The sequence below is a fragment of the Chlorocebus sabaeus genome, chromosome 26 (genome assembly GCF_047675955.1).
Source record: "Chlorocebus sabaeus isolate Y175 chromosome 26, mChlSab1.0.hap1, whole genome shotgun sequence".
NCBI lineage: Eukaryota > Metazoa > Chordata > Mammalia > Primates > Cercopithecidae > Chlorocebus > Chlorocebus sabaeus.
The window spans coordinates 50,386,055-50,402,473 of record NC_132929.1 but is presented as its reverse complement, the minus strand read 5'-3'; the positions used below and the strand labels follow the sequence as shown (position 1 = coordinate 50,402,473).

Sequence of the window (16,419 nt, the reverse complement as noted above, 5' to 3'; positions counted from 1 at the left end):
GAAACTTCCAAGACAACTCTAATTGAACCCTCTCATTCTATAGATAAGGAAACTGTGGCCGCCAGAGTGGGGAGGATGTGCTCAAGATCAGGAGAACGAAGGGATGTTAGCCCTGGCTTTGCACTATCAGTCCAGAGCTCTTTCCACCTCCACAGGGCACTGCCTCATGCGACTCCATTCTTGCTCTGCTGTTCAGGGAGGGGAGGGGGTCGCCAGGGTGTAAGTCACCCTGGTCTTGCCTAGAAACCAAGGTGCTGAGGGCTGAAAGGCCCATCTGTTGCAGTCAATTCACCCAAACATGTTAACAAGCGAGAGACACAGCACAAACCAGCAGTTATGGCCTGTCCCTGTCTCCCACTGGACAGCCGTTTTATCACCTGCAGCTGCGGTCATTTGGGGCAGCCTGCTGTGTGCTGCCTCCCTCAGAGCCGTCTGCTTCCTCTGTGGGCACAGCCTGCTGTGTCAAAGCTGCCGGTCCCTCTCACAGCCCAGTTGGGTGTCTCCAGGCCTTTGAAACTCAGGCTATTTTCTTTCTTTTCTTTCTTCCTTCCATTTCCCTTTCCCTCTTTTTTTTTTTTTTTGAGACAAGGTCTCACTCTGTTGCCCAGGCTGGAGTGCAATGGTATGAGCTCAGCTCGCTGTAGCCTTGACCTTCCAAGCTCAAGTGATTCTCCCACCTCAGCCTCCAAAGTAGCTGAGATTACAGGCGCATGCCACCGCACTCAGCTAATTAAAAAAAAAAAAAAAGTTTTTGTGTAGAGATAGGGTCTCACTATGCTGTCCAGGCTAACTCAGGCTATTTCCAATGACTCCTGTGATATCTATTGCTTATCTTTCATATTAGCTATGGAGGCCAAGTCCCTGAACTGCTGCCGAGGTCTATGAGGCTTTTCCTTGGTCCCAGCTAACAAGATCTGCCTCCTGTGTCCCCCAGACACTCCACAAGTGACAAGTCACAAATGTCTAAGGGCCCTTGGTCTCACCATTCTGTTAAGAACAAAGACAGCTGGGCTCGGTGGCTCACGCCTGTAATCCTAACACTTTGAGAGGCTGAGGCGGGTGGATTATCTGAGGTCAGGAGCTCAAGACCAGCCTGGTCAACATGGTGAAATCCTGTCTCTACTAAAAATACAAAAAAATTAGCCAGGTGCAATGGTGTGCACCTGTAATCCCAGCAACTTGGGAGGCTGAGGCAGGAGAATCACTTGAACCTGGGAGGCAGAGGTTGCAGTGAGCTGAGATGGTGCCACTGCATTCCAACCTGGGCTGCAGAGGAAGACTTCGTTAAAAAAAGAAAAAAGAAAAGGAAAAAAAAAAAAAAGACAGGCCAGGTGTGGTGGCTCATGTCTGTAATTCCAGCACTTGGGAGGCTGAGGCACGAGAATCACTTGAACCCGGGATGGGGAGGTTGTGGTAAGCCAAGATTGACCACTGAACTCCAGACTGGGACTCTGTCTCAAAAAAAGGAACAAAGACAGCAAGCTTCACATGATTAAAAGTGTAATCTGAAGCCCAGAACCGTGTGGTGGTTCATGCTTGTAATCCCAGCACTTTGGGAGGCCAAGGCAGTTGCATCACTTGAGCCCAGGAGTTCGATACCAGCCTGGGCAACACAAGGGCCTCGTCTCCACATTAAAAAAAAAAAAAAAAAAACACAGAAAAATTAGCTGAGTGTGGTGGCGCACACCTCTTGGCCCAGATTCTCAGGAGGCTGAGGTGGGAGGATCACCTGAGCCTGGGGAGGTCAAGGGTGCGGTGAGCCATGTATAGTATTATGCCACTATACTCCAGCTTGGGCAACAGAGCGACACCCTATCTCAAAAATAAATAAGATAATTAATTAAAATAAAAGTGCAATCTGTTCCCACCCCTCTTTTAAAATTTTCTCTTTTTTTTTTTCTGAGATGGAGTTTTGCTCTTGTTGCCCAGGCTGGAATACAGTGGTGCGATCTCGGTTCACTGCAACCTCTGCTTCCCGGGTTCAAGTGATTCTCCTGACTCAGCCTCCCAAGTAGCTGGAATTACATCTTCTTCTTCTTTTTTCTTTTTCTTTTTTTTTTTTTTAATTATAGGTATGGGGTCAGGCTGGGCGTGGTGGCTCACGCCTGTAATCCCACCAGCACTTTGGGAGGCCAAGGCGGGCGGATCACGAGGTCAGGAGTTTGAGACCAGCCTGACCAACATGGTGTGACCCTGTTTCTACTAAAAAAAATACCGAAATTAGCCAGGCATGGTGGTGCATGCCTGTAATCCCAGCTACTCAAGAGGCTGAGGCAGGAGAATTGCTTGAACCTGGGAGGCGGAGGTTGTAGTGAGCCGAGATTGTGCCATTGCACTCCAGCCTGGGCGACAGAGCAAGACTCCATCTCAAAAAAAAAAAAAAAAAATTATAGGAATGGGGTCTTGCTATGTTGCCCAGGCTGATCTCAAACTCCTGGTCTCAAATGATCCTCCCACCTAGGCCTCCCCAAGTACTGGAATTATAGGTGTGAGCCCCCATGCCCCACTCCCAATCCTCTTGAATCACTCACTCTAGTTCAGACTACCAGATAAGAGTTTTCTAGGAAGGAGATCGCTGGGAAATAACCTCTACACTATCTTCCTGCCTCAGTCTCTCCTTTCTAGCCCAACTACACACTGCCACAACAAGTTTCCTGAAAGCCTACGTTTTGCATTCAATAACTTAGCTGTATCTACAGACTGAAGTACTAACTTTTTGGGCAAACATAGCCCTTCAGAGTCTGGTGCCAGCTGACCCATCCAGGATGGCCCCTGGCTGTGGGCCACCAACAAGGGTTCTTCCAGCTACACCAGGACCACATGTGTCACAGCATTTTTTCCTCCACCTACATGGTTGGGTCTGATACACTAGAGCCACAGCCCATCTCAGAGGCTTTCTATGTACTCCAGCTCAGGGTGAGGTCCCAGCACTCACTCCTGTGGCACTCAGTCACAGGAAACAGCGCTACCTGAAACGGCTTGCTCTCATGTACCTGACTGAAGGTAAGATGATTTTCACAAAAAGTTTTTTTTTCCTTTTTTTTTTTTTTTTTTTGAGACAAGGTCTCACTTTGTTGTCCAGGCTGGAGGGCAGTGGTGTAATGTTGGCTCATGGTGGCTTCCAACTCCCCGGCTTGAGCAATTCGCCCACCTCAGCCTCCCAAGTAGCTTGGGACTACAGGCATGTATCACTTCGTCTGGCTAATTTTGTTTTATTTTTTGTAGAGACAAGGTTTCACTATGTTGCCCAGGCTGGTCTTGAACTCCTGGACTCACCTGATCTTCCCGCCTCAGCCTCCCACAGTGGTGGGATTACAGACGTGAGCCACCACACTCAGCTAAGAGTTTTTCTTGTAGAGAAAATTTTACATCTTTATTCTCTTTCCCATCTTTCCATGCCAGAGGGTCTCAACAGGGGACAATTTTGCCCTCCAGGAGACATTTATGACATCTAGAGACATTTTTGGTTGCTGTGACTGAGGGACTGCTATTGGTATCTAGTGGATAGAGACCATGGATACTGCTAAACATCCTGTAGTAACCAGGTGCGGTGGCTCACACCTGTAATCCCAGCACTCTGAAAAGCCAAGGTGGGAGGATCACTTGAGGTCAGGAGTTCAATACCAGCCTGGGCAACATAGTAAGACCCCATTTCTACAAAACAAAGAAGTTAGCCAGGCATGATGGTGCCTACCTATAGTCCCAGCTACTCAGAAGGCTGAAGCAGGAGAAAGGCTTCAGCTCAGCACTTTGAGGCTGCAGTGAGCTATGATCGCACCACTGCATGCCAGCTGAGGCAACAGAGTGAGACTCTGTCTCAAAACTAAAAACAAAATCCTACAGTGCACAGGACAGTCTCCACAACAAAGGATTATCCATCCCAAAGTCAACAGTGCTGAGGCTGAGAAACCTTTTATTAAAGTAACAAGTAGCAGACAGAACCGTTTCCCTTCTGTTGGTAATGCCAGCAAATAGTGAAATACCTGACATAAGTGCTGAAGACAGGACAAAGATTTACTCAGGACCTGAAGAACCATAAACTGACATTATCAAAGGAAGTCACTCGCTCCTGCTTTGGGTTCACTTAGAAATATACTAGATGGCAATCTGGCAGTCCCAGTTGCCGCAGAACAGCAGGATATGCAGCAAAGACTGCTCTCTACTGCTGACTCTCAATTATGGGGCAGCTGGCTGAAGGACACAGATGCACCCAAACCTCAATGCAGCTTGAATACCCTGCATGTGGCAAGCTGAGCCGGGAAAACTAACAAGACTGCTCGCACAGCAAACATGTCCTGAGCACCTTCCTGCCTGGCCCTGTGCTAGCACTGGGGACATGAAAGAATGACAAAGTGGTCCTCCTTGAGGAGCTCCTAGTCTAGTGGGGACATATAGTAGTAAACAGTTACTGATCTTCACAATTGGCTTGGCTGATCTCACTTCCATTTTCCTTTAAAAATCCTTCAGGGAAAGGAGAAAAACAATGAAGTGGAAAATAAAGCAGTGGAGCTCCACTGCTGATTAAAATCTATATTGCTATGGCAGCCCCTTTGAGACAGGATCAGCTCCTGGGTTTGCACCAGCTGGGCTTGTGGAGCTTGTAAATAATTAAAAGGTAATTGGAAGGGGAGACCAAAGTATTAAGTGGATTTCTCTCTCTCAGGGCAAACAGGGAGGTTCATTGCTGCCAGTCACATTATCTTTCAGGATTTTATATATATATATATATATATATATATATATATATATATTTTTTTTTTTTTTTTTTTCCTTATTTTTGAATGGAGTCTCACTCTGTTGCCAGGATAGAGTGCAGTGGCACAATCCTGGCTCACTGCAACCTCCATCTCCCGAGTCCAAGCAATTCTCCTGCCTCAGCCTCCCAAGTAGCTGGAACTACAGGCAGGCGCCACCACGCCCAGCTAATTTTTGTATTTTTAGTAGAGACGGAGTTTCACCATGTTGGCCACGATGGTCTTGATCTCTTGACCTCCTGATCCACCCACCTTGGCCTCCCAAAGTGTTGGGATTACAGGCAGGAGCCACTGCGCCCAGCCTCAGGATTATCTTCTTGTTTTTTACTGACACATGTAGTTCCAGGTAACAGCTGGAGGAGCAAACTAATGAGGGCTGCTCAGACTGCTTTGATGGGCTTAGAGATTGGGGAAAACCAAGATTCAAAACTTTCGATTGCCTTTTAAAGCAAACCAGCAGTAACAAACATGCTACCAAGAAGGCAATAAGGCTGCCAAAGGTAAAGGAGTGGGAGGAAGGAGGGAAAGAGAGAGAATGAGCTTAGAATATTTAGCTGCTGGGGGCTGCCATTACAGCTTGGCCCAGGATAAAGAGGAAGATTTCATTCTTAAGTCTCAATAAAGTTGTTGACACAGGCACCAAGGGATGCATGATCAGCTGTAACAGGATGCTGGGAACAGGCTACTGGGAGTAGTTCTCTCCTATGGTTTTGTCCTGAGGGTGATTAAGGTGGAGCCACACAGGTTGCTGAAGGCCTTCTCCTAGAGAGGCTGGGGTGCTGGCCATGCATTCTGAGGGCTGACCTGGCTGGTGAACCCATTGCTATGACTGAATACAAAGCCAGGAAGTTGAGTCACTCAGCTCTAAACTCAGTCACACCATAGTCTATAGTGGAGATGGCTCTTGGGGATGTGCGGGGAGTGAGGAGAGAAGGAAAGAGAATTGGGAGGGTGCATTATAAAGCAGATGGCGGCTGGGCACAGTGGCTCATGCCTATAATCCCAGTACTTTGGGAGGCCAAGACAGGTGGATCACTTAAGGTCAGGATTTTGAGACCAGCTTGGCCAACATGGTGAAACCCCATCTCTAGTGAAAAAAAAATACAAAAATTAGCCAGGCATGGTGGTGGGCACCTGTAGTCCCAGCCACTTGTGAGGCTGAGGCACGAGAATTGCCTGAACACGGGAGGCAGAGGTTGTAGTGAGTTGAGATCATGCCACGGCACTCCAGCCTGGGCAACAGAGTGAGACTCTATCTCAAAAAAAAAAAAAAAAAAAAAAAAAGCAGATGCCTATGTACCTGACCGTTAAACTGCAGGAATGTACTAACCAAGCCAGCAAATACAAACATCAAAAGTCAATGGGTAAGAAGAAAGTGTTGGCCTTTCCTTTCCAAGGATCATTTCAGACCTTTCCAAAATATCCTGAGGGGCCTCTATTCTTTCACTTACCTTTCTCAGTCTCCATGAGACTAGATACACCAACAAGAAGCCTTACATGCTAGATTAAGTGAAGTCCAGGGTAGCTTTAAGGCTTAAAAAAAGGCATATTTGAATTTGAAGTGATTCCAGAGACCAGTTAATTGGAAGAAGAGACACAAAATCAGGCAGGGCCAAACGTGGACGATCATTCCATCTACTTTGCGCCAACGCCTTCTCTGTCCTCTTCAATCTGGCTATCAGTTATTTGGCTAAATCCAGAACCAACTGGCAGTAAATGCCTCTTGTCCTCCTGGATGAGGATTAGTGGTCCAGGATGTCTAACAGTGATTAGCACACAGTAGGCACTCTATCAGTATTCCCTGAATTGGAACGATGAGTAGATGCACACTCACCCCTCTTCTGCATAAAGACGAAGAGGTCATCCAGGAACTCTTTCCTTTCAGGATCACCGTCCAGTTCATACAGCTGCAATCCCAATCCCCCAAGAAAAACACACAATGAAAAATTCCATCTTGCTGAAGTCTTATACCAGTTACACTATGGCCATCTGAATCACTACAAATGCAACTCACTGGCTACTTTGGTCCTTATTTCTTGGGAATCAGCTATAACAAGCCACTGCAGAACTGCCCCTATCTATATCACAAAGGAAATATTACAGACCTTGGCAAAATCTCGAGAGATCTCTCTTCCCCGGCCTCCATCTGCATCATCACTCCAGGCCAAACCACCATTCTAAAAGGGAACAAAACACAAAGTTGAGAGGGGCAAAGGAAGAGAAAGAGTTAGGACGGAGGGCAAGGCAATCATTTAGGGCAAAGATGAAGACGCTTAGCAATTGTGCTATCCTCACTCATACTATAAAAGACACCTCAGAAGACTAATTCTGCCACCCTTATAGGGACATCTTTTTTTTTTTGCTTTCGATTTGGTTCCAAAATAAAGAGGGAATCAGGTGGAAGAATCTTCTTCATTTGTTGGAGAACAGTGGGTGTCATTTATACTTGATAATCCTGGAAGAGGAAGACACAAAGGCCCACGTTGCTTAGAAGGGGCTCATTCCCAGCTGATCCTCAGAAGCCATCACTCTGAGATGCACCACTTTCCTGCAGACTGGGAAGATACCTCGCCCGGTTTCCTACACAACACTCTAAGTGATAAGGGTCAAAGCAAGCAGCACATACATCCTGAAGTTGGTCTCTTAGCCAAGCCTCACCATTCAAAACCCTAAGCCGCATGGCAAGAATTCATGGTGATACGAGGGCCACTATGGACTGAGATTGTTCCCAAGGTACAGACTCTGTGCCACTAGGGCGAGAGTTCATTTTTATTAGAGAAACAATGAAAATCTAAGCCCATCTTGAGTGAATGGGTTGAAGCAACACCATTCAACTAAATAGGAAGGAATGGCAAATATTCTTTAAACTTGCTTCCCATCTTTATTCAGTCCAGTAACTCTTTCTTTTTTTTTTTTCTGAGACGGAGTTTCGTTCTTGTTGCCCAAACTGGAATGCAATGGTGCGATCTCAGTTCACTGCAACCTCCACTTCACGGGTTCAAGTGATTCTCCTGCCTCAACCTCCTGGGTTGCTGGGATTACAGGTGCATGCCACCACGCCCGGCTCACTTTTTTTTTTTTTTTTTTTTGTATTTTTAGTAGAGATGGGGTTCCACCATGCTGGCCAGGCTGATCTCCAACTCCTGACCTCAGGTGATCTGCCCACCTCGGCCTCCCAAAGTGCTGGCAATACAGGCATGAGCCACTGTGCCCAGCCAAGTCCAGTAACTCTTATTCCTCCAATCAGGTATCTCTTCAGCAGAAAGCCTTTCCTTCAACCATGGCTATACTAAGTACTCTAGAAGCAATCTCTTCACTTCTAGCTTAGATTTTTAACATATTACTTGGAAAGTATCTGTCATCCCCACCATATGGTAATCTCCTTGAGAGCAAAGGTGTCTTATTTATCTTTGTCCTCAGGCACATAGCACATTGCCTGGTACAACAATTAAGCACCTCTTCAAAAAATATACAGATACCTTACAGGGGTTCAAAAAGTCTTTGTGCTAGTGAGGGTATGAACTCTCACAGGAGAACTCTGTTGTTCACCCCGACCCACCGGTCAGTGGAGGTCCCACACCAAATCTGTCATACTCATTTCTCCCATAGGACCACAGGCTGCCCGGGGTATGTATGTGGTGAGGAAAGGACATGTGGAGCTGGGGAGCAGTGGTTTCTTGGGAGAACATTCTTTGGACTACTCAGGAATCTTCTTCTAAAACCATGTCAATGAAATAAAAGCTTGGTTGAATTCCATTCTCTTCCACCTTCCCCTTTAATAAAGCTTGTCTGAAAGGAGAAGGCATTATGCAGTTACATTTTGGGGCCATACTTTGCTTCACCTATTCAAAGTGGGCTCTGAGATGCAGACCCACTTTCTGATAGCAGCAGTCTGGCACACAGTGATGTAAGTATAATCAAGAAGTGACACTCTGTCAGTTAAAATGAAACAGACTACACTAAACTGTTTCTCTGCTTATCTAGTAAAAGACGTGTGTACGGAAGTGCTCGGTAAATGCTATCTGACCGTGCACTCATCATTTCCCAAGGCAGACATTGTTGGATTCCTTCCTACAGTACCTTCAGCTGAGGGGAGCCAATAACCAAGTGGGAGGAACATTGTTTAGAAAGAAAAAAAAGCTAAAGCTCATCCCACATTGTAATTACAGTCACCAGAAATCTGGTGTCATCTGGTGGCAACTAGCACAATGAATAATCAAGACGAATTATGCCTGTCAGGTCAGCAAAACCAGAGAGAGTTACATTCCCCCTTTCAAAGGATGCAGTAGGTTGCCCTAATGCCCAGTGATTTTGTTTGAGCCAGTAATTCCTGCTGGAAAGTCAATTATCCCGGGAGCCCCTATCGGCTGAAAGACATTTAATGGGGGATCATTGCCGCTTCTGTTATGTCAGCTGTTTACTGCGGCAGCTCAATTCCCAACTCTCTGGCCAGAGCTCTGAAGCTGATCTCATTCACAGAAGGATTCTTTCTCTATCAGTCATCAAGAGAGATGAAAGCACCTTTTTTTTTTTTTTTTTTTTTTGCTAATTATAGTAACTTCCAAGCACTCTGAATGCTCACTCAAAAACTATTTAACACTCAGTTGGGTGGAAAGGGTGGAATCCACAACCTAAAAAGTCAGACAGGGCTTTCCACAGCAGGACAGCAGTGTGAAAACAAGCACGCTGCTGTGACCACTATGTGACTATGTGTGAAAATAAACACCCAAGTGTGAGCGCTCGGCTCCAGGCACGGAGAATGCCTTGGTAGGATGGGGGCTGGGGCCAGCAGGGTCCTCTTGACTTCTCCAGCTTTGTCCAACCTGCAAGAGAATCCGAGCAGTAGGATGGTGAGGCCTTGCACAGAGCCCACTAAGTGTGACCCACTTAGCTTGAAATGCCTCCAGCTTGGTGACCACAGAGATCAGGAAGACTTGCCAGAGCAGGAAAGAAATGAGACACCGAACTCTGAGTAATCCCACTGTTGGACCCATTCCACAGATAGGAACTGTCAGTTACTCTATTTAAAGAAAATGTGGGGAAAATAGTTGCCCAGAGAGGAGGTATTTTCTTTTGTCCAGCTCCAAGGCAAGGATGCTCCATTCAGCTGGGGCTGATGGAAAAATGCCCAACGTGCATTCATTCTTTGTCTTAAGGCAGTTAAACTTTGATCCTGCTTCACAGGATTTTCTGGTTGAGGTGAGAGTAATTCCTGAGCCCTGCCTGCCTTTCACAGTGTAGCAGAGCCTCCTGCCTCTGCCCAGCAGGCAGATTCAATGCCTTTCTCCTCTGGGCTCTATCACCTGTGTTCAGTTACTTGTCTGTCTCCAGCCCTGAGCGCATAGAAAGCACTGACCGGCTGGGCATGGTGGCTCTTGCCTATAATTCCAGCACTTTAAGACCAACCTGGGCAATATAGGAAGACTCTCTCTCTCTTTTTTTTTTTTTTTGAGACAGTCTCTATTGCGTAGGCTGGAGTGCAGTGGCATGATCTTGGGTCACGGCGACCTCCACCTCCCAGGTTCAGGTAGTTCTCCTGCATCATCCTCCTGAGTAGCTGGGACTACAGGTACATGCCAGTATGCCTGGCTAATTTTGTATTTTTGGTAGAGGTGGGGTTTTGCCATGTTGGCCAGGCTGGTAAGGGAGACCCCATCTCTACCAAAATAATAATAATAATAATAATAATAATAATAATAATAATAATAAAAAAATAAAGAGGGAGCACTGACACATCTGCTAAAAGACAGAGACGGGCTCCCCCGTGGGACCTCCAACCCCACAGCTCCTCTGTCTTCCCCTCCCCCTTTCACTGGGTGGGTTATAGGCTTAACCAGTTATTTTCTTGGTTCTTAACTCTGATCAACTGTTGTGAAACATGGTCACTTATGCAATTCAAGTTTGTGTGCAGTAGGTTTCTCGGCTTATCAATAGGGTATGGGTGTGACTACTAGAAAATTATCAGCCCAGAAATAATTTTTTCTCGGATGCTGACTGTGGCTGACTGAGACTGTAATGGTGGAAGAAAGCAGGGAACAGAGGCAGATGGAGTATGGGGAAAACAAACCCAAAAAGAGACAGCTCAACATTTTAGGGATCAAAAGAGGTTGATGAGGAAAGCATTTCGGTTGAAGGCTTGCTGCACGCAAGTTTAACCTGCCCAGGGAACAGACTTTGTTACACCATCAGCAGCAGGCAGCAGTATTATATAGCCCAGAAATGTGTGTGGGAAGTCAACAGTAGCCAGAGTGGCCACTTATTGCCATTTACAGCCTTCTCAGCCTCTCCTACTTGAGAACTGTCTTTTAACATCTTTGATCTCTCCAGGAGCTCACAGGAAACTGATAGTTTGCTCCCAAATACACACCCAAGACTAGCTTTGGCTACTATACCTACATTCAGCTAATTTTCCCCAGGAAAAGAAGGTTGGGGGAAAGGGAAAAGGTAGCAGAAAGCTAGTGTTTGTGTGCCTTCTGCATACTAAGGATTGTACCAGGAGCCTTACAAGCATTTTCTCACTTAATTCTATAATGTAGAAGTGGTTATTTTAGAAATGGGAAAACAATGGCTCAAAGAGCTCAAATAACCCGCTCAGAGCTTCTTAGTGACAGTGCCAGGATGTAAACCTAGGTCTGTTTGGCTCTCTCTGTTACACCATGCTGACTTGTAGTTGGAAAGAATAACACTAAGTGTTCTGGGTAGGGAGATCAGGAAGGGAGAAAGGAAGAAAAAGAAGTGAGAATAAAATCCTCTGTCCATAGATGCCTGAAATGCCCAGGTCACGGCACTGGGCAGCTCCTATCAATGGGAGATTCTTTTATTCCTTGCTTTATCTCATGGCTTCACCTGTTCACTTTAGCCAAATGAAAAGCAGCCCTCACACAATGCTTGCCCAGGAGAGTTATCTGGCAGTTCTGAAATAAGAATTGCTAACTTTTTACCTCCCTCCAAAATAGACCATTCAAGTAGAATGAGCCCCATCTTCCCCCAGAAGACAGAGGATCAGGGGAGAGGGAGAGAGAAAGAGAGAAGAGGGCTACACCTCTGAATGGACCAGAGGAAGATGGCAGCTTACACTGTGACACGTACACACATGCCTTCAAAAATAATGAATCAAGGTCTAATAACCTGACTGCTACTCAAAATTAGAATAATGCTTCCCCAGCATCTCAACCCTGGAACCCATTTCAACAGCATACAGGGGAAATAAACAGACTCACTATCTTTGAAAATCTAAAGCTAGTGAGTGAAGAGAAACTAGGCTTTTTCCTCCTTTCTTTCTAAAGCCCCAGAGGGCACAACTAGGGTGATAGGCAGAAGTTACCTGGAGGAAGATTTCAGGTCTACAGAAGGACTTTTTTTTAAAACAATTAGGACTGCCTGGTAATGGAGTGAGCTTCCCAGGAGGTGGGCAGTTTGCTGTCTCTGGATGACCATCTGTATGGCATGTCATGATGCAGAATCCAACATGAGACAGGGTTGGAGGAGATGGTCTCTAGGGTCCCTTTCTGTCCTGAGAAGCAAAGACCTGATGACAAGTTTATTCAACACAGATTTCCTGAGACCCTACCCCAGGTAGGGCATTGTACAAGGTGCTGAGAATACCACTTAAAAAAAAGGAGTTCCCACCACTGGGAGTCCACCATGAAGTTGGAAAAACAAACCGAACACATATAGCATATAATTGCAAGACAACAAATAGGAAAACCCAGGGTGCTCAGGAGGTAGAAGAAAAGGCTGGGTGGCTTAGAGGTGGAGGTTAAGCTGGTCTTGAAGAATGGGTTGAAGGGAGATTTACAGTTTAAATGAGCATGGAGTGGGGGATAAACAAGGCATGTTTTGACAGGGAGGATATAAGGACAGAAAGTCTGAATAGTTAAGGTTGAAAGGGGCTGTGAGATGCCTTGAATACCAGAAGGAAATTTAAACTCTGAACTGTGAACAGTGGGGAGGCAGTGGATGTTTTCTGGACAGAAAAGCACATGATTAAATCAATGTTTTAGACTGTTTAGTGGCACATTTTAGTTGAAAAAAAAAAAAACAGAAACATACAAATGTATACAGACACCTAATTGGATTGGAATCACGGGGGATTTTCACTTTTCCTTTTTTTTTTTTCATTATATTCATTCATGTACAAACATTTGATCACCTAGAATTTACCAGTTACGGTAAAAGGTTCTGAAGGAAAAACAAGACGACAGATGATCACCTCATGGAGCTTACTGTGTAATGGAGAGACAGCGAGAGACAAACAATTACAAAACACAATTATGCTCATTTTGTTTTATTTAAAAAAACTATGCTTTCTAGATTAATCTGAACCATTTGTCACAACTTATCATTTGCTTTCCAACCTACAATGATTTGGAACCAGGCTGCACTGAAATCATAGAAAATTTCTCATAGAACTGATATCTTCACATTATTTATTTAGTCTTTCTTTTTTTCTTTTTTGAGACAGAGTCTCACTCTCTCATTCAGGCTGGAGTGCAGTGGTGCAATCTGGGCTTACTACAACCCCCGCCTCCCTGGTTCAAGTGATTCTGGTGCCTCAGCCTCCCGAGTAGCTGGGATTACAGGCACATGCCACCATGCCCAGCTAATTTTTGTATTTTTTTTTTTTTAGTAGAGTCAGGGTTTCACCATGTTGGCCAGGCTGGACTCAAACTCCTGACCTCAGGTGATTTGCCCATCTCAGCCTCCCCAAGTGCTGAGATTACAGGTGTGCGCCCGGCCTATTTAGTCTTTGAATTACAAGTAAGAAAGTAGTATGATTTTTCATTTAATCAAAAACATGTTTAATGCCCCTCAGTAATGACTTGTAATGCTGACAGATTTTGTAAATGGTATTGAAAAATTTAGAAGGCAAGGCTGCACTGGGGGTAGGTGACTGCGCAGTAGCCCAAGTTGAGAATGTGGGACTAGGGGAGATGGAGAGTAGCAGAACCAGGGAGAAATAAGTGCCATAAACGGAGAATCAGCTGGATCTGGATTGAGGGGATGAAAGAGAAAGAGAAAGATTAATCTGAATTCTTATAGTGAGAAAGGTATGTTCTGATGCAAACAGAGGCCGGACAGGGGATCAAGCAGGAAGCCTTTAAACACTAATGAAAACAGACCACTGCCCAGGGAGGTGGGGTGACAAAACCAATCTCACAGCCCTGGAAGAAGCCAGATTATGAAACTTGGCAGCAGGAGAAGCCAAAGGCTTACTGCCAATGAGAAGAAAGGGGTAGATTTAACAAAGGTCTCCTGATCCAAGAAGGCTACCTTGGACCTTTTCTTTTTACTGAGATAAAAAAAAAAAAAAAAAAAAAACCAACAACAACAGACCACGCCTCTAAGATCTGAGGAGCCAGCCCTGCATTCCTTAGAGCTGTACCTCCCCAGAGACAGAAGCGCCTGACTTTAAAAGCAATTAAGTATCTAGGCTATTTTAGGATTACTCCTTGACCACCTGGAATATCTTATTAAAGCACAGCTCAGATGTCCAAAGCAATTTTAGTTCCCATACCTCATTCCTCCCCAAGGCAAGGGTTAACCCTTCCTTAGAGTTTAAAGCCCAGGAGCTAAGCTAACAAGTCTTCACTTGGGTTCCTGATATTTTGGAACCTCTCAGAAACTGCCCTGTCCTTAAATCACCATTGCGCATACTGACAACTTTTATAGAGATTCTTGAGAGTTCTCTGAAGACACAGAACAGGGTGTGGTGGCTCACACCTGTAATCCCAGCACTTTAGGAGGCTGAGGCGGAAGGATTGCTTAAGCCCAGGAAACATATGGAGACTCTATCTCTACAAAATTTTTAAAAAATTAAAAATTAGCTGGGCATGGTGGTACATGCCTATAGTCCCAGCTACTTGGGAGGATGTGGTGGGAGGATCGCTTGAGCCTGGGAGGCTGAGGTTGCAGTGAGATACAATTGTACCACTACACTCCAGCCTGGGCAACAAGGCAAGACCCTATTTCAAAAAAATAAAAAATATTAATTAATTTTAAAAAAAGACACAGAACGATAATGTGTCTATTCTCTATAAATCAAATAGATTATGAATCCCAAGGTCAAGGATTTAAGCAAATTCCTAGGACCTGAACCTCAAAGTAATCATTAGAAAATCACTAGACTTCAGGCCAGGCATGGTGGCTCATGCCTGCAATCCCAGCACTTTGGGAGGCTGAGGCAGGCAGATCACTTGAGACCAGGAGTTTGAGACCAGCCTGGCAACATGGTGAAACCCCGTCTCTACAAAAAAATTCAAAAATTAGCTGGGCATGGTGGCGTGTGCCTGTAGTCCAAGCTACTTGGGAGGCTGAGATAGGAGGACTGCTTGAGCCTGAAAGATGGAGGCTGCAATGAGCCATGATTGAACCATTGCACTCCAGCCCAGGTGACAGAGTGAGACCCTGTCTCAAAAAGAAAAAGAAAAAGAAAATCATTAGACTTCAAAGGGGCTGATCCCAAGCTCATGGATGCCAACTAACTGCTCCAAAATACAAAATGTAACTAAAGCATTTGGGCTGACTGTGGCTGTTGTTGTTTTCAATAAGCAACAAATAAACTAGCTTATCGCTGGCCAGATCCATGGCTCTGCAGGCATTACGTGTACCACATTTGTGACTACTCTACTGCTGGCCTGATTAATGATGTAATGTTAACAATCCAATTCTCAGATCTTGGTATGAAGAAAAGAAAAAACACTCTTTGCCCTCATATCAGTTTTAACTGATTTCAGGAGGTAATGAGACATGCACAAGGCATAATGGGCAGGATTACAGGAGAATCCTAAGAGGGGAGGGGAGCCCCAGGAAGTAAAACAGATACTGTTATAAGCAACACTGTTGGACTACAAAACCCTCTTGATAAGATCAGGATTAGTGCTCTTAACTAAACCGCTCAGGCCTTAGAAGCACTAGAGTTATAATTATCAGATGCACACCTTCCGCTGTCAGGTAACTTTAGCAGGAACCAGAAAGAGCCTTCCCACCTCTTACCAGCAGTAGAGATCAATTCAAACTCAGTGGCTTGGAAAAGAGCTAAAGGACACTTCTTCGATTAAGCTGTAGAAAGGGGGCAGAGTAGGGGAGGAAGAGAGGGCAGCAGTCCCACCTTTCCACTAGGCACAGAATCACTCCATGCAATGATCAAGAAGACTTCCCAGAAACAGGTGTTCCTACAAAAGGAGGCACAAAAACTAAAATGCATTGTTGGTGATGAGGACACCCTGATGCCAAGGCATGAACTGGCCCAGCCAAGTCCAAGTCTGAGAACCACAGAGGTAAGTCGCTCCTTTTCTCTGCAGAATCTGACTTGGCAGCACTATGGCTTACTCCAACCCTTGAGCTACCACCTGAACTTCCACAATGGTTGTTGACATCCATTCACACCACAGAGGCTCCACTCAGAGTTGCACAAAGTCAGAGCTGGAGAGCCCAGCACAAGAACACTTCATTGGACCCACAGGTGACAGAAAGGAAACAGACCTAAGAGGTTGGGAAACTTGCCCAAAAGTTTCATAAAACTTTTTTCCCCCCAAACAACACATTTTAAATGTATAGGAAGAACATTTTTAAAAACTGCTACCATAAGTTACTTTATAAAGTCAAAAAATCCCTCTTTTATTTTCAAATTTGGGATTCCACAAGTTTGGGTGTCCTCAGGCAG

The 16,419-nt window shown here is 45.3% G+C and overlaps 1 protein-coding gene across 2 annotated transcripts in view; it reads right to left on the bottom strand.

The window, feature by feature from the left end:
* ARID3B (AT-rich interaction domain 3B) overlaps window positions 1-16,419 on the bottom strand; it is a 59,690-nt gene that overhangs the window by 17,877 nt on the left and 25,394 nt on the right. For both annotated transcript variants that reach the window (XM_008015884.3, XM_008015885.3), the window contains exons 3-4: window positions 6,860-6,931; window positions 6,589-6,661 (exon numbers count right to left, since the gene is read on the bottom strand). In XM_008015884.3, coding sequence (XP_008014075.3) covers window positions 6,589-6,661; window positions 6,860-6,931 — 145 coding nt within the window. The remainder of the gene's footprint in view (window positions 1-6,588; window positions 6,662-6,859; window positions 6,932-16,419) is intronic.